Source organism: Lingula anatina, chromosome 1, assembly GCF_051362555.1.
Source record: "Lingula anatina isolate TDL-2025a chromosome 1, LinAna3.0, whole genome shotgun sequence".
Taxonomy (NCBI): domain Eukaryota; kingdom Metazoa; phylum Brachiopoda; class Lingulata; order Lingulida; family Lingulidae; genus Lingula; species Lingula anatina.
Window position 1 is genome coordinate 22,861,331 of NC_141767.1, and position 27,642 is coordinate 22,888,972.

Sequence of the window (27,642 nt, forward strand, 5' to 3'; positions counted from 1 at the left end):
GAATGTTTTCGTGCATTTGCCAGTATATTGTATCATTCCTAGCATCTTGGATTGCTTGGACAACATTTACCTTGACAATTTTAAGTTATGTTCCCAAACTGACAAGTTCAGAACTTCAACTTTCGTTTGTATTTATTCTCAAATATCAAGGCATAATTTGTTACAATTGACTAAACCAAACATGCATTAACATGCATAGCTTTCCAAAAGTAAATAGAACACTAAGCAATATAATAAATTTATATACTTAAAGTGATATTTAATAATAACACAAATATTAAGTTTTAACATAACATTTTTTTTTTTCAAATCAAATTTTCAAAAAATAATACAACAGGTTGCAACTTACATGGTCTGCAGTGTTCAAACTAAAGAAAAGTTTTCACGTTTCTCCAGACATAAAAGCCTACTAACCAGCCTACATCCAAACCAAGTTTATACTGAAAAATCATGACAGGCATCTATTCAAAAAAAAAAAGAAAAAAAAAAGATCTGTATAATAAACTCTTTAAATGAAATGATGAAATGATCAAAATCATGCCAGTCCAATGTCTCCACTATGCACAGTTTGGATTGGTTAATTTATTATAAACATTTGTTAATGTGTTAATGATTATAAGTGATTAATACAGATGTTACATACTTCCATATACATTAAGACAAAAGCCTTATTTCAATAATATGGTCACAAATCAGGGCATGATCAAGCAGCAGAAAATTTGTCCTGTTTACATTTTTATACTGCATTCCCTTCCACCATGTTCACGAAGCATACAATAGTCAATATTAAATCAATAACCATCTTACACAGTCATGAGACTAACAACGTTTGGAGGGTTTTGTATGGATTGGCACCCAAGTAAAGGCAACAGTAATGCTGATAAAATGTCACCTCAAAGCATAAGACACAATGGCCTTTTGAGCTTCTTAAAATGTAGAGATGGTTAACAGTTATTTTACTGCCAAGTGACAAAATCCCTTTACGGGGAAAAGGGACACTTCACACACATTCCTCTCAGTTATAAATGTGGTGTTCATTTCACAAACCAACCGTTTTGGACATCCTGGACATCCAAATAGAAATGAGAACTTAACAGTGTCAGCAAGCAATAGGTTATCAGATAATAAGTACTTAAACCTCTGTCCCACATGCGAACATTACTGTTTTTTTATTTGGTGGCAAAATGCTCTGTAATGCATTTCTGTTTGTTTTCGCAAAGCAATTCACTGAGATAAATATTGACAAATAAGCACAAAAAGCCACTATGCAACTAACACCAAAGAGGAGTTGGTGGAAGTGTCATGTTTGAAAAATAAAAGCTTTGATGTCAATCAGCAGATGGTTCAAATGTATTGCTTCTATTCACCAGCTTCAGTGTCACTGCTATTCTCAGACTGTCCTGAGACAAATGCTTGACTGCCTAAAGTTGGGACTTCCTGAGGTTGCCCTCCAGCGTGATAAATTGGCGCTGGCCATATGATTGGCCTCACACATCCATATTCACTCTCTGTAATACATAACATATTTTTTCAGAGCCTCTGGTATAGGAAGGCTATTAACTCTTTCTTTCATCAAGTCCTTATAGGTCATTCTTGGCGAGTTATTATCTTGATCCTCATTATCGTCTTCAGTGCATTTGTCATTCTCAGTGCCACCATAGTCCATTTTTTCATCCTGCTCTTCAATGGTCTTGAAGAACTCTGGACGCTCTATATTGGCACTGTCTGGGGTGAGCTTAGCTTCACTGTCAGAATGGTAATCACTGCTGGTACTTACTCGCTGTCTGTCTGATGGCATTCTAAAGGGTCTAGGCGACAAGAGATGCTCAGATTCTAAACTTGATGGGTTTAATTCGGGAAACTCCACTCCAGACTCAGATGAGCTTGAAGAAGATGATGACGTATGCCCTTTTCTTGAGGAGTTTACAGCTTTTATCAACTTTGGTTTGGATTTTTTACCATTTGTCCCCGCACCTCTCCCAGTTAATTCGACCTCCATTTCTTCTTCACTAATCTGAGCATCATCTTCCTTCTCATCTCCTTTTTCATTATGATCATATTTCTCTTCCACTTCATCATCTTTAGATTCTTTACCATTATCACACTCCCCTTCACCACTTTCAACCGTTTCATTTTCTCTTTCCTGTTCATCATCTGTGGTTCCATTACTGACTACCTCTTCATCAGAAGACCTTTCACCTCTTCTTAGCCAAACATCTGGCCCACTGCTCTCATTATTTTCATCATCATCATCAAATCTGCCCAAGATCATCATACCCATGCTCATTGGAACAATATTGACATGTCGATGATGTCGGGGACGTTTGGGGCATTTTGGTTTTCTACGTTTTCTTGTGCTTAGGTTTGGATGTAATATGTTGATATTGGAGCGCAGTATTCTTCTTATGCCACAGCGACATGCTTCTTGAAGAGATAAAGGGTTCACCTCAGCTGAATTAAAAAATATGCCTACTTTTAAGAAAGAGATGAAGAAAGCAGAAAGATTGACGATTACCAAGAAATCAAAACTCTCACAAATGATTATACAAAGAATGACTACAATTTAATTTGTTCATAATCTCTATCTGAAAGATGATACACACAACATATGAAAAAAAACTTACAGCAAAGGTTGATACAGTTACTTGTGGTAAAATGTAACAGATTAAAACAACATCTCATTACTTAGCAAACTAGAGGATCAGAGAGGCGATACCGCCTCCGAATATTGTACCACCAGCTGGAGCAAGCGCATTCGTATAGACCCCCACATACACAAAATAAGGGACACAGCCACCAGTTTTGTGCTTGACAAGCTGTAAAAATGCAATCAACAAGAATTTTTTAACTATTGCAAAAAATATATATGGTACAATCAAATTTAAGTTCTTCGTAAGATAGGTCAAGGGTCAATTTCAAGGTCACAGTAAATTGCCAGTATATGACTTCCTATTCAAGTTCAAGAGTAACTATGGACCTATCTCTGTCAAGTTTGAAGTTAAAAGAGAAAGAAATAAGCAGAGTTCACTTCATGATAAAAAGTAGGTCAAAGGTCAATTTCAAGGTCACACTTAGATTGCCAGTATAGGACTTCCTATTCAAGTTCAATAGTAACTATGGACCTATCTCTGCCAGTTTTGGAGATAAAAGGGAAGCAAAATTTGCAAAGTTCAGTTCATGGTGAAAAGTAGGTCAAAGGTCAATTTTAAGGTCACATTTAGATTGCCAGTATATGACTTCCTATTCAAGTTCAATAGTAACTATGGACCTATCTCTGCCAGTTTTGGAGATAAAAGGAAAGCAAAATTTGCAAAGTTCAGTTCATGGTGAAAAGTAGGTCAAAGGTCAATTTTAAGGTCACATTTAGATTGCCAGTATATGACTTCCTATTCAAGTTCAATAGTAACTATGGACCTATCTCTGCCAGTTTTGGAGATAAAAGGGAAGCAAAATTTACAAAGTTCAGTTCATGGTGAAAAGTAGGTCAAAGGTCAATTTTAAGGTCACATGTAGATTGCCAGTATATGACTTCCTATTCAAGTTCAATAGTAGCTATGGACCTATCTCTGCCAGTTTCCGAGATAAAAGGGACGCAAAATTTACAAAGTTCAGTTCATGGTGAAAAGTAGGTCAAAGGTCAATTTTAAGGTCACATTTAGATTGCCAGTATATGACTTCCTTTTCAACTTCAATAGTAACTATGGACCTATCTCTGCCAGTTTTGGAGATATAAGGGACTAAATGGTATAATTTTGGAGTTACCATAGTGTGCCATAAATTTCCTACAGAAAAAAATTAATTAAGATAAAGAAAAGGTCATTTTGGTCAAAATTCTTGAAATGGGAGGTGCTTTGAAGTTCCAGATGTTCAAATTTGATGAAATAATGTCATTTTTGACCACAAGTTGTCTGCTTTGCCAAGCCCGCACATTTTGCTTTCACCACCAGTATATGACTTTTTGATAAAGCGTAACTCGAAAACCGTATGGAATACAAAAAAACGGAGACCACCTCCAGTGTTGGGCTTTACATGCTCTACAAAATTAAAATAAGAATGGGTGCCTAGCATTAACTGTTCCCGAATTAGAGACAATTTTCAGTTTTGATATCTTATGGCCGCTACTCCCGTGAAAATGCACCGATTGACCCCAAATTCACGGAGATGAAAGATGACCCGAAGGGTAACACTTTCCATTAATATTATTAGTTAAGTCTGTGTGGTGTCTGAATAAGAGCGCAAAAAAATTTTTTTTCGGCAAAAATTTTGTTTTTTTGAAAATTTTGGCCCGTTTGACCTTGAAATAAAGGTCAAAGGTCAAATCCAAGGGCATATTTGAAATCTACACATATGACTTTTGGAAAGCTGTCTGTAGAAATTTTTCCCATAATTCCTTCCGTAGGGGAGATAATTAGCATTTAATTTTGCCATTTTTGGACAATGGTGCATTGCAATGAGTGCCACACCTAGACCCCAATACCGACAAAGCCCAAATTTTACGTGGAACGAGTTGAGATTATAGGTGACCTAAATCCAAGAGATGGGTATGGAGGCCCTTACCGTCTAGGAGGAGAAGCGGTAACGGTGACTTGGCGGCGGAGCCGCAGGAGCCGGCGGAGCTGCAGGAGCCGGCGGAGCCGCAGGAGCCGGCGGAGCCGGCGGAACATACGGGTCGGGACTAAAACCATGAGTACCGCCAGCGCCTACGCTGGTGGTACAATTAATCTAATGGCTGCATTGCACGCTACATTGAAAGTATCACTTACGCATATCAATCATATTTGCATACTGCTCTCTCTCAGGTTGAATGAGAGTGGCAAAAGAAACTGGAAGGACACTCCTACTCTCCCATCTTCTTTCACCAGCTCTGGTTATCTGAAGAAGCTGAATTAAGATAAAAGTGTTAGCCACTTATAAAACAACACATTCAAGTCTGAAATTCTTAATGATGGAAATCCATCACGACTTGCTTTGTCTAAAAAAGGGGTCCTTCAAAGGAGAGCCAAGGTGTCCTATTGGACACTCATCCAATACTCTAACCTAAGGCTCCTTATGTTCTCAGTATGCAGTCATAGCTCAATCCTTTATCATTAAAAAGAATTCTTACAATGACCTAGGATAGGAGCTAACAAATATTTTTGATTTGCATCCTCATGAACCAAGCATAAGATATCATTAAAATTAAAAGAAATTCACCCTTCCCTGACCTCATGCTTCCACAAACATTTTCACAAAAATTTAAGGATAATTTAACATATCAAAAAAATCCAATCAAAAAATTTTGTCGATTTTTTATTCTTTTGACAAATTTGGGTGGCAATTCCAGATAAATGCTTTAAGCAAAATTTAAGCTAAAATTAGCCCGGGTACCTGATCATGGAAAGGCATGACAAGAGTTCCCCCAATCTTAATCAGGTTCTTTATATAAGTTTCATGCTCTGGAGAACATGCTGCCCCACAGTAAACTCTGTCATAGAGAGGGCAGCTGGAATTGATGAGAAGGCAATTTCCAACAGTGAAAACTGGCTCACAAAAGTCAAACTCATCAAAATTTGTGCACTTCTCTTTAAACTGTTCAATCTTCTGTTTTGCATAATCTACCACGTCTGCATGAATTTCTATACCATGGTTAACTCCATAAGAACCTGAAATTGAAAATGAGGTCAATTTGCTGATGACATCTTTATCAATATTAAATTCATTTTATTCTATACCATAAGACAAAAATAACATAAAATAAATAAGCAAAGTTTTATTAAAACTTTACAATTTTTCTCTATTTGGTTAAAGAAAAATTTATATGCAAGAATACTAAATAAAGTACCGAATTAAGCCACACAAATGCAAGTCAAACAAGGGGATTACATACAACGGGCAATCTCTGGCACTAGCTGAAGAGATGCAATAATCACAATCACAAAATAGTAAGTTTTAGGACAAAATAAAATAGATCAAGGAAAGGTAACTTTTAACAGATACTGTGGGAGGGAAACATAACAACATGTGAATTAATCTCTCCCACTTACCTAAAATAAGTCCTGCCATGGTACTAAGGTAGCCTGTGCCACTGCCAAGATTGAGGAAAGATTGGCCAGGGTGCAAGTCTAAAGATTCCATCACCTCCGAGTAGATACATGGGGCAGACAGATGGAGATTCCCATGCTTCCATGCTAAAAGAAACAAAACAAAGATGACACATCATGCACATGATACCTTGAATCAAACAGATTGCTGCAATAACCAAGTTTTTAACCTGAGCCTGAAAACATGTGCAGACCCTTCTAAACATACATTATACTATTATAAACCAAAACTATGAGACTATAAGAGTCACACTCTTAATTCTCAACTTTTTAAAACTAAATATATTCTGGTATTATTTCCTAAAATACACATATACTCAACATAAGTACATACATGACTAAATTAATTTTTTTAAAAAGCTACAGTGACATCAGTCCATCTAAGATGTTATCACTTTCATCTCCAGCATGCTATATCAAGCATCTATTGATCACTTCATTATTGTTAATAAATATCTCATAAATATAAATGGAAAGTATCTCATAAATACCCAAGTCCTTGTATGCATTGCTCCTGTGTTCTGGTAAATAATAGTCTGCTCTGTCCACAGCCCTGAATACTTTCTCAATGAGTGGAGTCTTTATGTAATCTGCTTCCATAAGGTTGTCAATTAAATCGTCATTGCTTTCGCCAGCACTCACAGCCCCTCCCATGATGGAATAGTATCTACAACAAAACAGCACTGTCTTTTTAATACACTCCACACATGATATAATTTTGTTCAAATATTGGTGAATATATTTTTTCCACTTGCAAGATATACATTTTCTAGCTGAGCCAATAAACCATGAAGGGCAAGATTTTTTTGGTTTGTTTAACTCTGCCATCCTCCATGCAGATTTCAGCATTACAAGATGAGCAATAGTTATCTGCAGTATCATGTATGCAAAATAAGTACTGTTTGTTTAAGGAACACTGCACATCAAAGATTACTAGTAGTCTGATATATTACACCCCATTTCCATAAAGTTTTAGATCGATCTATCCCTGTGGGGAGTCTCAGTAGATTACTGTCAGCTTGGCCAGCTTAAGCGTCTGTCCCGCCTACTAAAAGCTGTAAGGGGGTAATTAACTATGGTGTCCGCTCGGCTGACTGCAATTTAGCCTGAACCCCCAGGGAGTTAGGTCGACCTAAAACTTAATCTTTAGATCGATCTAAATCTCTGGGAAAGCAACCATAGACTGCATTCAGAACAGATGATCCACGGACTAACTAATCTGCCGAATAAATATGGCTGACCCACTTGCCTACTAAATATGGCTTACCCAATTCAAAAGCAATGGATCATCAAGACAATAAAATCTGAAATCTCTACCTTTCTTTTAAAGAAAGAGAAACAACATCCTGCTTCAGGACAAAATCTCACATTCAAAACATAAATAAGTCATTATGTTACGATTATCCCATCACAATTCAATGCCATCCTTTTAATGATAAAACAATACCAATGACAGAATTTATTTCAGAAAAGAAACTTGACTGCTATAACGTTTTACAGCACTTTATCTCTTACAAGAAATTGGGGAACAATGCCCATGTCTACAGATCAGTTACTATTAGCTTCAGTAAAGTCAATAACATTATCCCTTCTGCACCAAATTGTTCTCATGTGATCAGAAGTTGACATCATGCAAAGCATTTTTTTAGTAGTAACCCAACAATGTGAAAAAACTTTGAGATATGGTATGTGGACTTCATTAAAAGCATTGGTATGACTTGACATAACTGAAACATGTACAACAATGGCAATTAGTTCAAATATATTAAGGACTATGCAAGCCCTAATATTCACTACATAAATGATAATAATAATAATAATAATAATAATAATAATAATAATAATAATAATAAGACCAAAGCTATGTACAGCACTGCAAGGATTCACATATATTTAGCCCTTTTAAACCGTATTAGTGACATTAATGATCTAAAAATTATGTTACTTTTATATGATATGACATCATATATATGATATGACATGAATTTTAAGAAACTCCTAGTTTACAGAAGCAGTAGCATATCACCAAGTAGAATAAAATAAACTTTGGTTGGTAAAATGTACATTCAAATAACCAACTTTCCTTTTAAAGGACTTGAATGCTGTACTGTATATATAACTCTTTCCCAACAACACCTGTTACAGACGTAAAGGTGACTTGGCAAGCTCTTCTCAGTATGAAGAGGTATTTCCCAACCAATGATGGAAAAGGAATTAAATCATCACTTTATAGAACCACACACATACACTTAAACACACACACACACACACACACATGATGTTCAGGGCATTTAAAGGTGAAATCAATAACGGACACATGGCCACAAATAAAAGCTGACAGAATTTGCACACATATTTTCCAATGGTTTTCTCTAAAGTTCTGTCAAATCATGGTCTATTATACAACAGAACCTGTTTTGCTCATCACATTCGTAATGCTTTCAAAGACGACATTCCTGGAACATGATCTCACCGTTATCGCTAAAAATTTAACCTCACCTGACATGGATTCTCACATTGTTTCTAGTCTTACATTACATCATGCTGTGCCAAAAGTCTGGTTTTATGCTATCTTGCTTGATTCACATTTAAGATTGACTAGACTGTTACTTTGGGATGGTCAATGGTTGCAGAAATTTTGTGAGTGTTTAAAAGATGCATATAATGCCAAATTTTGTGCAATAAAACCTGACCAAATGCCACCAAATAGTTTCAAATAGCATAACTTGAAAAAAAAGCACTTAATATTTCCAGAAAATAACATTTGAACAGTTATTTTTCTGCATTTTTCTCTATATTCAAACCCCTACACTTGCAAACCCCTATGGGACTGATGAAGAGTAAATGTAGGCGAGGAATGACAGTTCAAAGACTATTGAGCTCACTTGGACACCCACCACCTGGCAACCCCATGGTGATTCCCTGTGACTGATCACAAGAGCAGACAAAAAATTTTTCTCCACTGAAATATATGTATACATATATATAAAGAATAATATATATAGCTTTGCAATTTAACATGCAAAACCTAATATACACCTATCCGACAATACAGCAAACAGACTTGATTTAAAAACAAGTTAGACTTACTTTATACCCGACACCTGCAGAAACCCCCCCTTTTTTTGAAGCAGTCATCACAAAGATTTTAAGTCTTAACAAAAAGTGGTGTATATATAAACTCAGTCATATAGATCTATATGCCATACAAAATAATAAATAAATAAATAAATAAATAAATAAATAAATAAATAAAGGTGTTACTGAAAACTATGACAAACAAGATGACAACCTATTCCATGCACCTATAAGTATCCATACTTGTTCAAGTCCTTCCACTTATATTCACCTTCTTTGTGTATAGTGCCTCAAGCTACCACAGAGCTAACTTAGCTCATTAGGCACTGATATAAAGATGTAGTTCTAGTTAATTTGTATTGCCATTATTAGTGCGAAATAGATCATGTATTCAGTCAGACTGTCATTACTGAATTAGACATTTATGTCTTAAAATTAACTGACACAACAACAATTTCCTTTCTATGGAATAAACCACACTGACTGCTCATGAAGCAGAGGCTATAAACCAGTATATGGACCAAAGACTACTTCAAAAGGCTGCAAAAGAAAAGTCAACTATGCAAAGACAATCGAAAATGTGAATTCAAAAACAGGTCAATTCTGCCATATTTTCCTTTTACTAAGTACTTGTTCACTTCATGCTAACTTTGGCAGATCAAACAAACATGCATGCTGCAAGCATACATTCTAGACAAATATCAATCACACCAAAGACCAAAATTTAGTTCCCAACAATCCTACCTTACAATGACATGTTATGCTGGCAAAAGTTGTGAAAGAAGTTCTGAAACATATAAGGTGAAATACAGTGTATCTGTTTTAAGAAGAGTCTAAAGTGTGGCTTGAGCACTAGGTCTAAAGTTGTATTTAAAAGTATGGTAAGTTTGTAAGGTGTAGGTTGTACATGTGTCATATATAGCTTGCAGAAAAAGGGCAGCATTAGGTACATTTGTAAAGCGCAGCTCTGGAAAGTCAACAGGCTAAGCTTCAAAGCTACAAAAGGAACTCGAATATATATTTGTTACAAATGGAGCATAAAGTGTTGACATAACCTCCACGAGTCAAAGTTTGCCAATTTTATGATCTACACAATGTGTCGGTGGTGAATTTTCATATTTATGGTTGCTGACTTGCACGAAATATTGCATCCCATTTTACACTTTCTAAAGAAAAAAAAAACGAGGCATTACTTTTCAAGCACTTAAAAAAAGATTCATAAAAAACGAATTACTGTGTGTGTGTGTGTGTGTGTGTGTGTGTGCGCTCGTCGGAGGGGAGGGGAGAGTAGTTCGAGGGCATCTCCCTCGATCTCTAGCAAGCAATTGTCATTTTTTTGGAGCTGATGCATGAATGGTACATAGAAGCTTTGTCCTAATATGAGTAGGGCACTATCAGCACTTAAAAAGTAAGTTAACGCTATTTCTTTATGCCTTAAAATCTCGTGGTTATCTTGCAAGTAGCTACTTGAATAATACCTATGTTCACAATCACAATTAACATGGTCTTCGACGCCATAATCGACTAGAAAAGTGCACCGCATATATTCTAATGTGTGCCTCCAGAACATGCTCTGACGCTAGCATCTCATACAGGACAAGTATATTTGCTTGTATGAATACTCACGGTGACAACGAATGCTGTATTTCTGTGCAATGTGTTTTTTCTTCGAATGTATTTTCCTGTCAGCTGAGACGGATCGTAGACTGACGTCACGTCATAACATTGCGGTGCATTGTGGGGTAAATCACTTGTTATTTACGTTTTTTATTTCTTTAATATATCGTTAGTTATGTCTTTGTTTAACGTCATATAAACTCTTGATAAAAAGTGTTTATAAAATACATATGTTGTTCACTGATTGCTTTTAATATTGATACAACGAAGTCGAAAGTCAATGTAGATATACCAGACACAAAAGCTGCATTTGATAGAACAGCAGCAAGTGAGCTGTTCCAGTGATACCCCACCAATTTTATGCAAATTAACGTCTCGTGGCTTGTAATGGCGCTCGATCTGTGAAATCGGTAAGGAAATTTTTACTGTTTCCTTCGATTTTATATTTCAAAACAATATTGCACACTTTTAATCGATGTTGTTATACAAGATTGTTCATAGTTCTTTACTTTGGTGTATGTTGAGCAGTGATGTAAGTAATCTGTAGCTTAAAATTTGATGTTGAAAGTGTAGTTTTTGGTCGACTTCTCTTTTCGTGGGTATGACTTTTTCGGGAACAGCCCCAAGTAATAGACTGAAAAATCGACTTTGACATTTACTTTTCAAACCGAGGAGATGGTATGTTTATTAGATAATTATGTTTTATGGCAGCTTAGGTGTGTGTTTTCTTGTTTTGCCGTTGTTGAACAAAGTAAAACGCGAGAAACGATCGTTCACATCATGTTTCCATCAATAACGTTACCAGCGAAAACGAGGCGACGTTTTTCAGATGCTGCGAGAAAGTTAATGATAATGAATAATTTCTGTTTTGCAATAGGTCGTTTTAAACAAAAAGTGGGATGGTAATTTCACTTCTGTTATGCTTTTGTACCCGTGAAAAATGTGTAAATAACAAAGTGGAATTGATTAAAGAATTGAATGTCAATCGTTTTAAATGAATCATGAATTTCTTTTATCATGATTTCCAATGAAAGCCATTTTAATATAAAAAATCATTGGCGTGGGTTAAAACGCATTTAGAAAGAAAAATACTCTTCAGATGTTGGAATTGAAATTTCAAATTTCTCCATGCTTTCTTCAGAATTGCATATACCATTTAAAGTAAAACATTTTAAAAGAACTGTAACAAAAAACTAAATGGTACTTCAGTTTTATTCCTTTTCTTTTTATGAATCTACAATGTTATATATTCATCTTCAGTTTTGCCAGTTTAAGTGCAAATCCTGTCACCTTTTAAGAGTGTTTTTTTCCTTTTTGGTTACAATTTTGGAAATAGTGCTGAAAGATAAGGCTGTTTTGTCACAAGTTGAAATAGCCCAGGTATTGCTCATGCACAATATATCTTTAATATGTATGTGACCTAGCTTGCAGATAGCCTGTATATGTGGTTATTTCTATTTTTAGCTTTAGCTGTTTAAGACTTAAGCACAGTTAGGTTTAAATACATCAGTTACTCTGCAACTTTCATGCAATCATTTTAGGCTTCATAAAAGTTGAAATAAGCACATATAAAAGGTCACTAAAACATTTTTGAAACTGATGACTTTTGATATTTTGTTTCAAATTATTGATTAAATTTTAAGGTGAAAATCAGTTTTAAAGGACAAAAATATAAGGTGCAGCAGCTGAAAAAACTCTTTGTAAATTGAAATCAAATCTAATTGATTTCTGTAAGGCAGTAATGCTGTAGTGGTGAGAGGCAGCAGTATTGATTTTTTTACTGGTGTATGTATGCAAAACTATTAATATTGAATTGTGAATGACGTTGGATGGTTATCTATGGGGAAGACGAAAAAGAAAGGAAAAATTCTTGTACAAATAGCCAAATTCTTTGCCTTTTGATTGTCTTGTAACAATTGAAGTGACAAGTAATGTTTTTATTTATCCTAATTTAAGGTTGTCCTTGAAGCACAAACCATATTATATGCATCTTTTTGAAAGCTACATATATGTTAAGTATCACAATTCCTGCTGTTTGTCAGTATAATTTTAACTGTTCTTAGATGTGTTATTATAAATGAGTTCTTATTTATCATTATTATTATCTTTTTCAAACTAAATGAGTTTTATATTTATTAAAATTAAAAAAATTAATTTAATGTTATAAATTTAATCTCATATATACTTCATGTGCTTATTTGCCTGCTAATCAGTTATTGTATGTTGAATATTTCATCTATCAATATGTGACTTTTTATGAATGTAATTTTGTCCACTAATGAAATACATTGCTCACATAATCAAAAATTTTATGTGAAATGTGCCTCCTATTTTTGTGACTTGAATTATAATCAAATCGGCTACTTTATCATATGATTTAATTGTCAACAGTTGAATTCTTTTGTTTATAATATATATAAATGAAATATAAAGTAAAGGAGAGGCTATGATAGGAAAAACTGACAGCTGTAAAATTGCACCTCAAGGGCGGAGTAAGTTACTTTCAGCGAAGGCTTAACTTATTTTACTATTCGAGTTACAGCATCCATGTTTTGTTTGATTTAGTCATTACCATCATGTCTCTATGTGGGTCATATATGATAAAGCATTTGGAATATAAGACAGCAGATGAATATTTGTTGAGTTTTGGATAGTAAGCAGATAGGGCACTAGGAAAAACAATTTGCCATATAACAAATAATGCACAAACAGAAAAGAGAAATTCTTATACATAAAGGAAGATATTTGATACTGATAATTTTAGTATCACATTACTCAGTTTGCTTCCTTTAAAAATAAATATATACACGTTGCCCTTCAATACGAACAAGCACATCTTTACTAGTATGTTGTAGATGCAGGTGCCAACCCAACAAAATGTAAGAGACTGCTTTCTCCTTGTCTGCTGAGAATGGTCACTATTGCATATTGTGTTACACCCATTTTGTTCTGCAAGTAGACCAAAATAGTTGTGCCCATTGTAAAGAATAAAAACAGTCTCTGATATATAGAATGTGCCTGTCCCTTCCCGTAGACATGTTCAGCTTTGTCCTGTCGCTGAATTACATCACAGCGGGGTACATTCCAAGTTAGAATTATCAGATTTTGTAAGCCAAGTACAAATTTAAGTTACTTTAATGGTAAATTTTGCAAAATGAATTAATAAATAATTAATTAAACAAATAAAATGATTAATAATAAGAAGTAAAATAATGATAACTATAAAATAATTAAATAGAATATCAATGACAAAATAATGATAAAATGCTTAAATGAATAAAAATGAATAAAAACAAATAAATTATAAATAATAAAGATTAAAAAAGTGTTTTGTATTTTCTTTAGTCAGATAAGAATATATGTTAAGCATTTGATCATTTTATGGAAATTATTTAAAGAAACTATAAGGTGTGGACAGTGGCCATTATCTAAACGCCTGTGAAATGAAAATAAAATTAACTTTGTCATGTATCCTTCTTGGAATGAATTACTCATGTTTGCCTGTCACTGGAAAGAAACCATGTCAGTGCCCGTCTAAGCCTTTCATAAGTATGTTCTTTAAGCGTAATTTTTTATTAGCCTTTGCTAGATGACAGACTTAAACATCATGAGAGAAAAGAACCTGTCTTAATCATATGATAAATACCTCAAAAACAGCTTATATTTTCTTCTTACAATTACTAGACCCCATGTACCATTGTTCTTTTTTGAAAAAATAGAACTTTCTTTCAACATGTGAATTCATTACTGCATTATGGATCATGCTGAAATGGTTAAATATATGTAATATGTCATCTGTTTGTAAAATAATCTTTTGCTCTGAATAAGTGTATGCTTAAATCAAGTTTTTACATAATGCTTTTTAAAGTCATTTAGTTTTAAGGTGTAGTATTTGGATAAACCTTGAAGGGAAATGTGCAATACAATAAAATTGAATTTTGCTTTTTATTAGGAAATTTTGTTTTGTGGCACAATTGGAAAATGAAGCTCTCTTAGTCTAAAAGTGGCATAATTTATAGATATTACCCTGAGACCTTTTCTGTATAGATTGACTCTTTCCAGTGAAGAACTATCATCAAGATGAACAACCAGCAACAGTTTTTACAGCAGCAGGGGCCACAGCAGCAGCCACAGCAACATCCGCCATCTGTTCCCCCATTGGTTCAACATCCTCCTAATGCCCAGCAGTTCATTGCAGTGAACCAGGGGGGAGGTGTCCAGCAGGGGGCTTTGGACCAGCCCCTCATAGGTCAGCCTCTTATAGGACAGCCTATGGTGGGGACCAGTGGTAGCTTTCCAGGTGCTGTGGTGAGCACTGCTAGTTTCCAAGGAGGAATAAATCTTACTATATCAAATGGTAAGTAAGGAGATTGATTTAGACATACAAGACAGATAGATGGCCTAAGGTCTAGATATCACTTTTTCTTTGCATGTCAGATTTGTATGATCATTACAGTATCATGGGTTAGATGCATAAGCCTCGTTATGTTTTTTGTTAATGTGTCAGAATACGTTTAGTTTTGTACTTTTAGATTTGTTTATGTTTTAAAATTAAGTTTATTTAACTGATCTTTATTTTTTTTAATCTGTATATTTTTAAGTGTTACCTAAAGATTGAAATGAGGCAGCTTTGAAAAAAATTATTTTAGATGGCATGCCAGTAAAATGAAACCAGTTTTGTAGTGAAAAGATTCCTTCACTCTATTTTAAGTTGCCCAAAGCTGCTTTTAAGTTCATGGATGCATATCCTTTTAAATATAGACATTCCTGCTGATTCTGCTGATGTCATAAGTTCGGTAGATATTTCAGTCTTTAGCACAATTCATTACATGCTACAGGAGTAGTGCAATAATCATAGAGTTCAATATGATTTTTTTTATCAGCTATTGCCAAAGCTGCCATTATCTAATATCAAAATATCAAGAAAATTATGTTAATCAAGAAGAAAAGCTTGAGTAGACAGGTCTTTCAAAAAAGAAAAATTACAACTTTTAATGTTTCAATTAGTTTACATTTCAAAAGGGAAGATAAAGTTTTATCACATGATTTCTGACTCACTACATTTAAGTTCAGAATAAAGAAATATATCATTTTCACCTCTTTCTGTTTATTCTGTAGATAATTTTGGAGTAATAATGCAGTATGAAGATCAAGCTATTTTTTTTTTTTAATAAGAAAGAAAACTAGAATTTGTAGTCGCATTGCGTAGTCACAGAGTGGGTGAGAACTATCATGAAAAGATTTTTTTTGAGAAGTCAGAAGATACCACACATTTGTGCTTGGAAGCTTTCATTTCTAACATGATTTGATATATAATAATAAACTGGCTGTCATGATAGGTGCTTAACTGAAGGGGGTATCCAATATAATGAACCAGCATAAAGAAAATTGTTAAATGCTGTCCCATGTTTTCCTATGACAGATAAACATTGGATGGGGAGATATCACAAGTGGGCTTTCCAATTTCTGATATGAAAAGAAGTGAACCAGGAAGTGAATGATATTTTAACCAAACAATAAGTACGTGGTTGGTTTATGATATTCAGTATAGATTGAGAGAAATTTTCCAGAGAAGAATGTTATCTTTGTGGAACTTGAATTAAAACTTGTAAGTTACTCTTAACTTGTCACTGAAAGCAGTATTTGTTGATGTATTTTCATTCTCTCTATTACTGGAGTGTTTGCCTATTTAAAAGCATTTTTGAAAATAATACTGCAGGATGAGCATTTGTGCAAATAAAGATGATATTACAGGGTGAGGAGACCCAGACCCATAATGTGTTAAATTTTTTTACTGTTAGAGGTGATCAGCCCTATTATTAACATACCATAGTATGGTATGTAAATTAATTTATGATGCAAAAGGTGATTGGAGAGGAAGCCATTCATGTTGTAGATTGACAAGGCAAAGATGTAATACATTAATCAGGGCAGAAATAATAGATATTTTAAGAACATTGAAACATTGACATATTAGTTTCTTACTTTTTTTTAGCAAGTTAAAGGTGCTTTTTGAGACGAGTTGACTTTGTAGCAAATCCAACCAAATGCCACCATATAGTTTCAAATAGAATAACTTAAAAAATACCAAAGGACATTGTTATGTATCTTCCAAATATATTTGAACAGATATTTTCTGCTTTCTTTCTGTGCTATATGTATAACCCTGGTTTGTTTTCATTTGAATAATGATGGTATGGTGCATGCATCTGTAATGCACCATACATTACTTAATCATATGGCTGACTTTTTCCTACTGGGGGACAGATAAGTAGGTAAAATTTACAATTACAAACAAAAATGTGAAGAAAGTGCATTTTTAATGTCTTTTATGGCTGATGGACTGATTAATGTCGGTTTATTTTGGCATGCCGACTTTATTTGAGTTGTGTGAAATACTGGTAGTATTGATTTACATAGGTTAAAGGGAATCTTGCTTCATATGTAACTTAAAGTTTTTAACAAATACTTACAACATTGATAACCTTTACTCTCTTTTCTCCAACTTGGCACTGGTTTACCTAAACATGCTCATTTTAAGTCATTGGTTAAGTGCCTGTATATTATGCTTCTTTTATGGCTTCTGTAGTAAAAGTGTTGGGTTTTTCCCCCCAGGGGCCATCAATATTCGACCCTCTACCAGTGGGAGTGGGGTAGCTATGTCCAGGCCTGATGATGGCACCCCCCTTGTAATCCCTCAAACTGCTTTGGTGGCGGGTAAGGATCTTTTGGCTGTAGAGTGCTTTTGTAGCACCCACTGCATGTTTTAAGACTAGATAGTCATTCATAGTGATAAATTTTTATTTGTTTTTATTTTGCCTCTAGAGGTATGGTTTCAGTTTTCTTATTTGTGGGATTTTTAATGCACCAGCTGACTCAATGTTCTGAATATGCCTGGTTATGAGGAATATATATGTTTTCAACTTTTCAGCCACCATGGGTTCTCAGATGACTCCTGTGATGACTACTTCTGGTCTCCGCCTGCCCACATCACTACAGCCTGGCCAACTGGTCAACCTAAAGATTCCCAATGTCAGATATCCACCAGGTGAGGGGTATATCTGTGGTGGTTTACAATAATAATAATAATAATAGAAATAACCGCATTTGAAATATTAATAGTGAGACTTTTTTTCATATCTTTGTCAAATGAGAAAACTTCCCAGCATACATAAATTCCTTTTATATTGAAAATGTCTAAATGTTATGCTTTTCTTTTTCCAAAAATTATGCAGGTTGAATCCAGGTACAACATGGTTCAATCATCTATTAACATAAAAATTTAAAAACGCATTATATTCTAGGCTCTCAAGTAGTGCTGGCCCAGCAGCCAGTCCATACAATCAGACCGAGTGCACCAGGAGCTCCAGTGGGTGGTACCAAGCCAGTGCAGGCCAATGCTGTACCAGGGATGCCAGCCCAGAGTGTGTCTGTTCAACCTGCTCAGTCACAGCCTATCCCCCTAGCACCTAATATAGCTCCTCAGGTGCAGAGGACACCATCACCCATCGTGTCCACCACCAGCGCCACTAGCACCACCACCTCTGCGGTGGCACCACAGGTCAGTGTGGCACCGGTGGCACCAATCACAGCAGAAACGTCAACTGGGCTGGCAACAGTTGCACCTAGTGCTCAGACAGACGGTACAGATGGGTCAAAGTTAATAGGAGAACCACAGGTGAAAGTTGACAAAAAGGAGCCCCCAGAGAATGGTGAGAAAAGTGAGAATAAGATGACAACAACTAATGTAACTACTGCTGGTGCTAGTGCTGTGAACAAAACAGATACAATACCAGGGGATTTTGATGCCATGGACTCGTTAAAGTGGGAGAATGGGATTGGAATATTACCTGGAAGTGACCTCAAGGTAGGACACGACTTTCATATATACTTTCATAGATCACCCCTTGGTTAAAGAAATTTAGCATCAAATGGTTAAATATATCTTATTTGAAACCATTTTCTGGATGTGGATGATATAAACAGTTGTGTCAAAAATAGTAATCAGCCCACATTATAGTATATTATATTTTGCTTTTGCATGGCCCTTTATATGGATTTTCTTTTATTGATTAATCTTCTTGTTGGTAGTTCCGTATGAATGAATTTGGAGGACTAGAAGTAGTGACAGATGATGTTGATGTTGAGGGAGAGGATCTTAAGAAGGACATAATACAAGAAGAGGGGATGGATGCTGGGTTTGAAGACTTGGAGGGTTGGTATATTTTCTGTGCTGCTAAGGTATTCAGACAAATTGTAGTGTCAGCATCCACTGTTCCTGTACCCAGAAAGTAATATGCAAATTCAATACTTCAAGAGTAAATAAATTGACAAACAACGATAGCAGTGTTGAATTTATGTGCTGTTAATTATTTCATATAAATTGTTTTTTTTTTTTTTTTTTTTTAGCAATATTGTCTTTTCATTTACAGACATCAAGGAAAAGTTGAGTGTTAGCAGCACTGATGAGATATGTCGGTGTGAAAATTGTGGTTGTTATGGTATTGCCAGTGAGTTTTGTAATTCTGGCCGATTCTGTAGCAAGTCTTGTGTGGGCATGTATGCTAGCAAGTAAGTGCATCTTGAACAACCTTTGTTTGGAATACGGCAATGTGCCATGTTGTCATGTAATACCTGCATGAAACCAAATGCTTTAACAAGGTAACAAGATTGAGTTACTAGTTAAGAAGAAGTGCCAGAAATGTTCAAAATTTCAGACTTTTAATGTGAAATTGTTGCTAAAAGCTTACCCGATTGAAACTAATTTTGTTGGCCTTTAAATTTTGTCCTTAAATCTCAATATAATTTTGTACAACTCTGACCCTTTTAAATAACTCTTTTGCACTTGTAATATCAATTTAAAATTTTACTTGTCATGACCAAAAATTTTTGCCATTCAGAGCTTTCATGTGTGAACTCCCATTTTAAGTCATATAATGACAGTTTTTCTCTGAACTGATTGTATTTTGATGTACTAAATAGTTTCTTCTTTGATCTCAGATTGAATCTTGCATTGGTTTGACTATTGCTGTGTAATTGAGTGTTGTGGTTTGAAGAGTCAAACTAAATTTTTTATTATGGCATCTAAACAGTTTCAGTAACATAGATTTAAATGTCTTTTTAGGAGAGGTCTTCTTGCAAAGAAAGGGCTGATTCCCAAAGCAAACAGCGCTGAAGGATTGAAGCTAAAGAAAAGGAAGAGGGCTATGATGGCTAGTGTAGGAAAGGAACTTGTCACCCAAGCAAAATTTGCCAAGAGACAGGAAGAAGAGAATGTTGCTGCTAAGACCAATGGGAATGGACCTGGTAAGCAGGAACAAAAGAATGATGCAGTCATTCAACAAGTTAAACCTAATATTGAAGTGAATAACTCTCTGTATGCCCTATCATCATCTAGAGCTTTAACTTGCAGTTTCAACAACTTAAGAGGCAAAGGATGATTAAATGTGAAATGTTTGTTTTGATGGCAAACTATTTTAAACAGTTATGCCTTTTGTTTAAATCATTTGTTTACAGCATTAGTACATGTCATGATCTTGGAACTTAGACTGCACCCTGAGGTGTATTAATCAGTAGAGTTTTTGTGTATTGTTGCTTTTAGGAAGAAAAAAGGGTTTTAATTGGCAAACTTACATGGAGCAGGAAAGATCAGTGGCTGCACCAGATAGGTTGTTTGTAAATGTAGGTATCAGAATGTGGAATCAGTCTCTAATTATTGCTTTTGCAATAGTTACCTTTTACATTAAAAGGGCTAAGACTTGCCTCATTGAATTTTTTCAACCTTTCATGATATACAGCATATTCAAAAATCAACAAATGAGGTATTGGTGAAATGTTGTAGAAGTGTTAAGTTTTCACTTGCTATCATCCACACAGGCTTTTCCACAAAATAAGAATAGCTTCAGAGTTGGTATGAAGCTGGAAGGCATTGACCCCAAGCACCCATCATTGTACAGTGTTCTGACTGTGGCAGAGGTCTGCGGCTATCGTCTACGCCTCCATTTTGACGGCTACTCTGAATGCTATGATTTCTGGACTAATGCAGACTCTCCTGAGATCTTTCCAGCTGGATGGTGTGAGAAGAGTGACAAAGAACTACAGCCGCCTAAAGGTACATTTAAGCCTTGATTATCACATCTTCGCTTGTCTCTCATGTTGACTATAGTGTTTTCTTAGCTAGGCTAAGCAAAAGGACTGTGCGCAGCTGTATTCAAGCTATATGATGTGCTAGTCAGCCATTTTAACATATTTATTCTTGTATCAGAGCCATTGATATCAAAAGTGGATAAAGTATCAACATAGCAGTGTTTTAGTTATATTTTTTAGCACTGTGAAGCAAATGGGCATTATATTGCCCAAATACAAGGTGGTTGGTTTTTGACACTTCTGTATATGGTGCATTGGTCTGACCTCTGTTTATAAGCAACTTTTAACCCAGTTGAAATAATATGGCTGGTGGTTGACTTTGAACACCATTGTTTCCACTGTCCTTTTTTTGTGCACAAAATTTATTTTGTGGTGAATTTGCACATATGTTTTGAAAAATCGATGCAAGTCACTTCTGTTTTACCAATTCTGGTGGAGCTTGTGTGGTGGAACATGCACATTAACTTTGAACCAATTAGTGGCGCAGTATTATACTAGCCTTACTTTTCCCTCTTAGCTAACCAGTAGGTTGGGTTGCATTAACTTTTCATTTCAAACAAAACTTAACGTCCTTTTCCATTTTTTCCATTGATGACCAACCCAACAGGGCTTGGTAAGTCAAAACTTAGTTTTGTAAAAGCTAGGCAACATTTTTTTTTTTTTCTTTTTTTTTTTCAAAATGAAATGAGACAAAATAGACTTGAATATCTGGTATTTTCCCAGTCAAAAATATTTGAACATTCTTAAATGGTTGAACATTAAAAAAAAACAAACTTAGTACTAGGCCACTGCCGTGAAAAATAAGACATATGATACAAATAAATGTGAATCCACAATAAATCCTTGTTGTTATTCCTGATCTCAATTACAACAGAACAAAAGTAACTCTTTGGTTTTCACTGGTTGAGTTTCCTTGCTATGTAATGTATTGTATGAATAAAGGTAATTTGAGTCAATTATTTAGTATTTGACAGGTAATCCTGATTGATAACTGTCTTATTAATTATGTGAAGTTATAGTACATGTACCAATGCTGTTCTATTTAGGATTTACACCACAGACTTTCAATTGGAATCACTACTTGAAGTTGTCCAAGGCTTCACCGGCACCAAAACATCTTTTTAGTGTACAACAAGCAGCTGTAAGTGGATTTTTGTGTTAACACATATTCTTATAAAATCTTCCTTCCATGGACTTGAGCATTGTCAGTCAATTTGCAGATTGCAGCCAATTTTACTGTGGTGTTACCATTGATTGGCATTATGCAGACTTGAATATTGTCAGCATGTTAGTTGATTTCAGTCAATTCTTTCAATTAATGTCTGCTTACGTCTGATTTTACGTGCAGATATAAATTATTCATTATCATTTGTTCTGCCTAGAATACAGTTATGTTCAAAATTTTTCAATATCTTTCCAAAACTTTTTTTTTTTTGTAAAATGATATTGCTTTTGTTATAATACAGTTTTAACATGCTAAACTCCAATGTGTAGCATCACTGGCAAATCAGAAGAATTTTCAGTATTGGCAATGTAAAAAACAAAGCTACTAATCAATATCTTGTAATGCTATAAGAAGAAAAATGAGATGAAATATTAGACTAGAAGCCATTAAGAAGCCTTTACTGCTAATCATTGAAAATGCTATTTGTATCGTTTACACATCTTGACATATTTCTTTCCTTTACCTTAGTCTGTTACACCACATGGCTTCAGAATAGGATTAAAACTGGAAGCTGTAGACAAGAAAAATACAGCTTTAACTTGCGTTGCCACAGTGGCAGATGTGGTTGGCGATCGTCTTCTAATCCATTTCGATGGTTGGGAAGACATTTATGACTACTGGTGTGAACCCACTTCCCCTTACATTCACCCTGTGGGATGGTGTCAAGAGAATGGAAAGGCACTCTCACCACCAAATGGTTAGTTCTTCAACTCACATTTTCTGTGGTGTTTCCACCATTTATCTGGAATGTACCCTATCAATTATTAAAAAAAAATTTTTAGATGTTGAAAAAACAGTTAAAACAATTTATAACAGGAAATTGTAATTTCTCAAATGGGAAAATGGAACATTTTTTTAGGTTTGAATTTTGGATTTATTTCTAATGATCCCAACAAACTGTTTTTTTTTTTTTTTTTTCTCTAATATTCAGACTGTAAAGATGTGTCCAGTTTCACGTGGGAGGATTATTTACGACAAACCAAATCCCAACCAGTTCCCTCTAGAGCATTCAAAGCTGTAAGTATATGTCTGCAAATGAGAATATTATGGTAGCAAGACTTGTTGTATGTCTGTATTAACATTTTATTTTTTCATTTCTTTGTTTAAAATGTTCTAGAACCAACAAAGATTATTATTAGATTGATTTGAATGCTTAGCACTAGATCATAGTTTTTATTTTGAATATGTGAGAGAAAACACCAGTCTGAATCACCAGGTTACTATTGTAGGAAAATGTTTGCTCTAGGTTTGGGAATAACTGATCATCTGTTGGCTGTGTATGTGTGTGCATAAGTATGAAATTATATATGATTCCTTCTTTTTGTTATACCATTGTCATTTAGAAGCATCTTTAAAGATTTTAGTGATACTAGTCCCTTATTTTTCTTTGTTTGAAAAGGGATTCTGATTTCCATGAAAAGTTAAGTATTACTAGATGGTAATTGCTAAGATTTACAGCTAGGGCAACCTCACTTATATACTTTAAGTACCCGAGCAACCCTGAATCGTCAAAAGACACTATTGTCACACTTCAGCGTCCCCCTCTGAGATTTGAAGCTGGCTACAAACTGGAGGCAGTTGACAAGAGGAACCCGATCTTGGTACGGGTGGCTACAGTAGCTGAGGCTGAAGATTACCGTGTAAAGCTGCACTTTGATGGCTGGTCTGATGTGTATGATTACTGGGTGGACGATGACTCCCCAGATTTACACCCTGTTGGCTGGTGCAGCAAGACAGGACACCCACTGCAGCCACCTGTTGGTGAGTTGATGGTGGAATTGATTATGGACTCAAAGAAAAATTAAACTTTTATAAAGAAGAGTGCTAATATTTTCTGACTTAGACATTGATTTGTTATAAATTTGCTAAAGTGGGGATTTTAGAAAATGGTAATCATGGCAGTTAATAACTAGACATACCAGTGATGTCTTAACAATGAAAATAACTTGTATGTTGGACAGAGATGGCTAGAGTGCATTATTATGATACTTTCAACTATTTTTAGGTCCTGCAGACTTAATTGTGAATGAAGATGGCAGTGGGTGCCCCACTCCAGGCTGTAAGGGGATTGGACACATCAAGGGAGCCAAGTACATTGGACATCACAGGTGGGTGATACACTGTTATTGTACAGAAAGAAACATGGGTGTTCATTTGTGAACAACAAAATTTCTGTCTGATTAAAAATTGCTCTTATAGTAACTGTTTTTATTATGTACTAAATGAAGAAATGTTTTTTGTCTGCAAATGGAAAGGTACTTTAGGAGATATAATTTCTATGTGGTTAAATTTTATGACTACTCTATTAAATTAACAGGTTTTTAAAATTATTTTTAAATGAATCCAAGGTCTTTGGGAGAACACTGTCACAGTTGCACAAACTTGAACATTTACTGAACTCTTTTCTTTCAGTGCTTTTGGGTGTCCATACTCTAATCTGAATATGAACAAGGAAACCGCACTGGCAGACAGACTGGGACCTACGAGAACAGAGCTGGCAGAGATGAAAGCCAGAAAACTGAGTATTTCTCCTGATGAAAAGTGAGTTTCACTCACACAACAGTATATTATTAAAATAACAACTTTTGTAAAAAGCACAGTGTTAGGTTTAACTAAGTTGCCCTTATGTTAAAAATTCTGCGTTATGTTCATGGTTTTTTCCAGCACAGAAAAGAAATATACATAGTTTTACAAAATATAACAAAAAACTACAAGATGTGTAACACCCTTATACACTTGTATAACAGTAGCCATCTCTCTTTCAGTTTACATGTAAATAAAGATGTATATTAAACAAATAGAAATGACCAGCTATGCTTACTGTATTTCATGGTTGAAGCACTAAAAAAATGTCCATTGCTTGCCATTTTAATACTTGGCCAAGTAGCTGCAGCAGTATATTATCAGTATTTTTTTTTTTTTTTTTTTTTTTTTTGAAACACTTCTTTTGCCATTTACAAGACTGTTTTAAGTTGCTAATTTATTAATCTGGTTGAAGGTATTGACAGGTTTGAAATGACAAATTGTTCATAAAGAAGTGACGCAAATATGCAAATATTCCCTTTCATGTAGGAAGTGCCCCACTTCTGGTTGTGATAGTTCTGGCCACATAACAGGCAAATACACCTCCCATCACCGCATCTCTGGCTGCCCCCTGGCAGAACAGAACAGAATCAAAATGGAGGAAGAGGGTTTGATGAACGGAACAGGATACGAGAGGGATGATGACTATCAACCTGTGCGTCTTACATACAAAAAGCTGCACAACAAAATACCTGGGAAACGCGGAAGAAAAAAGTAATATTGTAGCTCTAAAATTGAAATTTATTAAAATGGAAGCATTATTATTATTATTATTATTATTTTTTTTTTTTTTTTTTTTTTATTTAATTTTTTGCAATGTATTAATGCATAAAGAAGTCGCTAGCTATTATCTTGGAAATTTGAGAAAGGCTCATTTTAGAATGAATTTGAAAAGAAATGTATATAGATGTATTATAATTGTATATTTTGATGTTTTAGGCATAAATTCCATGGAAACAGGCGTTTACTGAAGGAGGAATACAGAGAACCTAAAGGTACACCTCCTTTGGGATAAGTTATGATTAATTATTTTAATACAGCAACTCTTAAAGGGGAATGAAACTTACGTTGTAGAATGCATCCAATGCTATGTTTCACATGCTTATCCAATAGACCAGAGTGTATTTAAGAGCTACGTAAAAGGAGTGCACTGCATCAATGTAAAAATGACATATTAATCTTCAGTCACGTACAGGGCATTACAGAGATGCCCTGCTTTATAAAGTCTACTCCTCTATTCCAGACATGCATGCCCTCCACCAGGGTATCCACCAGTCAGTGTTTATGCCCCCGTCAGCCCCTACTCCCAACAAAGACATGCCCCTGTGCTGGGAGCAACATTCCAAACTGTTGCCTGGTGTAGACAAGATCCTGGGGGGCCAGGTGGCCAAGTGGAGCATTGATGATGTGGCCAACTTCATCAGGACATTGCCAGGATGTATGGAACAAGCTAATGTCTTCAAAGAAGAGGTGAGGGCTTTAGTTTTTTTACACAGTTCATTTTGACAGTGTACGACAGTTCAGTTTAAGTACAGATGCTTTGTTCAGTCATAAGCTTTTGTATATTTCTTCATTTATTTAATGTTAACTACTTACAACTTATATTGTATTTGCAGTGGACCAACACTTAAGAATTATTTGCTACATATTGTCTTTATTCAGTACTTATGTGATAATGGGCGTGCTTTGTATCAAGTAACAAGTTTAATATATTCGTTTTACAGCAAATTGATGGCGAAGCCTTCCTATTACTGAATCAGGCAGATATTGTGAAAATTATGAACATAAAGCTTGGCCCAGCTTTGAAGATATACAATAGCATCGTCATGTTTAAGAAGACTGTTGAATTATAGGTCATTGGTGGCTTGAAAAAGGTGCTTAGGCCAACACCAACTTGTTTTTACAGAGACTTTTTCGCCATATTGCCAGCTTGGCATTTCATAATTTAGATATCATATGGAGTATATAGAAAAGAGGAACAAGACTGCTCAAGTAGGACGTAGAGTGCTTGTATGTGATTAGACTTCTTTAATCTGGAAAGGAAGATAGAAGTGCTTCAGTTTCCATTGTTTTTGCCTTTCACTGCTTAAATCTTTATGCAGAGGTGTCTTAAATTGGAATTATGCTGCACATTTGTATATACATTTTAGTATGTACAGCATTCACAGTTGTGGAAGTAGAAGCAGTACCTATTAAATAGAATCATCAATATCAGTGAGAATGTGCTTTAATTTTATTGGGAGAAAACTGATAATGTTTTACATTTATTTACAAAACAAATCTTTTTCATTGGTTTATTATACCATTTCTATCTATATGAATTATAGCAATATGTAAAGGGAGTACTACTGGTATTTTGAACCATTGTGCAATAAACTGTCTCTAGATTATCTCGAGGTCTCTGCTTGTAGTTTTGCATAAAGGAATTGGTTGGTTTATGTAGTGGGTGTCAGTTTAGGACATGTCTAAACAATTCAACCACTTACTTGGTTATATTAGGATTTCTATAGTAACTACCAGTTTGTTTCCTTTTCAATGAAATCAAGTTATCATGTTTCTCTTTTGATGCTTGATAGTAATCTACATATTTCATTGTAACATTTTTTGAAGCTATTATTTAATTATTTCTCTAAGAGAGATTAAGTTTATATATACTTGAGGGGATTTATTGATGACAATTGTAAATATTTGTGGAAGAGGTGACTATCAATCTTTTCTCTGTACATATCTAGATAACCAATAAATCATTTTATCCCAGGAAATCAAGCACTACACTTTTTCTTTTCGTGTCACTTCCCAAGATTGCCTCTTTTGAAATGTACTAAAGTGTTATAAAATGACATACCAAACTACAAAAAGTTCATTTGTATGACTAAAATTGGCATGTTTTATACATGATCTTATAAATGGAAC

General features: G+C 34.9%; 2 protein-coding genes across 7 annotated transcripts; one reads left to right on the plus strand and one right to left on the minus strand.

The window, feature by feature from the left end:
- Positions 1 to 114: 114 nt before the first annotated feature.
- Positions 115 to 10,911, minus strand: LOC106176142 (uncharacterized). The gene is made up of 6 exons (XM_013558387.2): positions 10,785 to 10,911; positions 6,572 to 6,747; positions 6,024 to 6,167; positions 5,368 to 5,642; positions 4,764 to 4,881; positions 115 to 2,451 (listed from the first exon to the last, which is right to left on the minus strand). Exons 2-6 carry the CDS (start codon positions 6,732 to 6,734, stop codon positions 1,502 to 1,504), a joined length of 1,650 nt encoding a protein of 549 aa, XP_013413841.1. The 5' UTR covers positions 6,735 to 6,747; positions 10,785 to 10,911; the 3' UTR covers positions 115 to 1,501.
- Positions 10,425 to 27,491, plus strand: LOC106176141 (lethal(3)malignant brain tumor-like protein 4). Of its 6 annotated transcripts, none has more exons than XM_087002242.1 (20): positions 10,425 to 10,566; positions 14,838 to 15,132; positions 17,391 to 17,492; positions 17,707 to 17,823; positions 18,080 to 18,642; positions 18,867 to 18,990; positions 19,208 to 19,346; positions 19,900 to 20,081; positions 20,377 to 20,456; positions 20,652 to 20,886; positions 21,968 to 22,062; positions 22,615 to 22,843; positions 23,078 to 23,163; positions 23,634 to 23,907; positions 24,152 to 24,254; positions 24,559 to 24,687; positions 25,219 to 25,443; positions 25,669 to 25,724; positions 25,955 to 26,199; positions 26,454 to 27,491. In XM_087002242.1, exons 2-20 carry the CDS (start codon positions 14,856 to 14,858, stop codon positions 26,580 to 26,582), a joined length of 3,390 nt encoding a protein of 1,129 aa, XP_086858368.1. In that variant the 5' UTR covers positions 10,425 to 10,566; positions 14,838 to 14,855; the 3' UTR covers positions 26,583 to 27,491. The 6 variants fall into 6 exon arrangements, with proteins under 6 accessions (XP_086858368.1, XP_013413836.2, XP_086858369.1 ...); XM_013558382.2 differs by lacking the exon at positions 10,425 to 10,566 and adding an exon at positions 11,045 to 11,185; XM_087002243.1 differs by lacking the exon at positions 10,425 to 10,566 and adding an exon at positions 11,045 to 11,185 and having other exon boundaries at positions 25,973 to 26,199.
- Positions 27,492 to 27,642: the final 151 nt, after the last annotated feature.

Coding starts and splice junctions, on each gene's coding strand:
- LOC106176141 (XM_087002242.1), top strand. CDS start 14,856: ATGAACAACCAGCAACAGTTTTTACAGCAGCAGGGGCCACAGCAGCAG. Junction 22,844..23,077: donor GGCACTCTCACCACCAAATG/GTTAGTTCTTCA, acceptor TCTAATATTCAG/ACTGTAAAGATGTGTCCAGT. Junction 24,255..24,558: donor AAGTACATTGGACATCACAG/GTGGGTGATACA, acceptor CTTTTCTTTCAG/TGCTTTTGGGTGTCCATACT.
- LOC106176142 (XM_013558387.2), bottom strand. CDS start 6,734: ATGGGAGGGGCTGTGAGTGCTGGCGAAAGCAATGACGATTTAATTGAC. Junction 5,643..6,023: donor CATGGCAGGACTTATTTTAG/GTAAGTGGGAGA, acceptor TTTCAATTTCAG/GTTCTTATGGAGTTAACCAT. Junction 4,882..5,367: donor TCATGCCTTTCCATGATCAG/GTACCCGGGCTA, acceptor ATCTTAATTCAG/CTTCTTCAGATAACCAGAGC.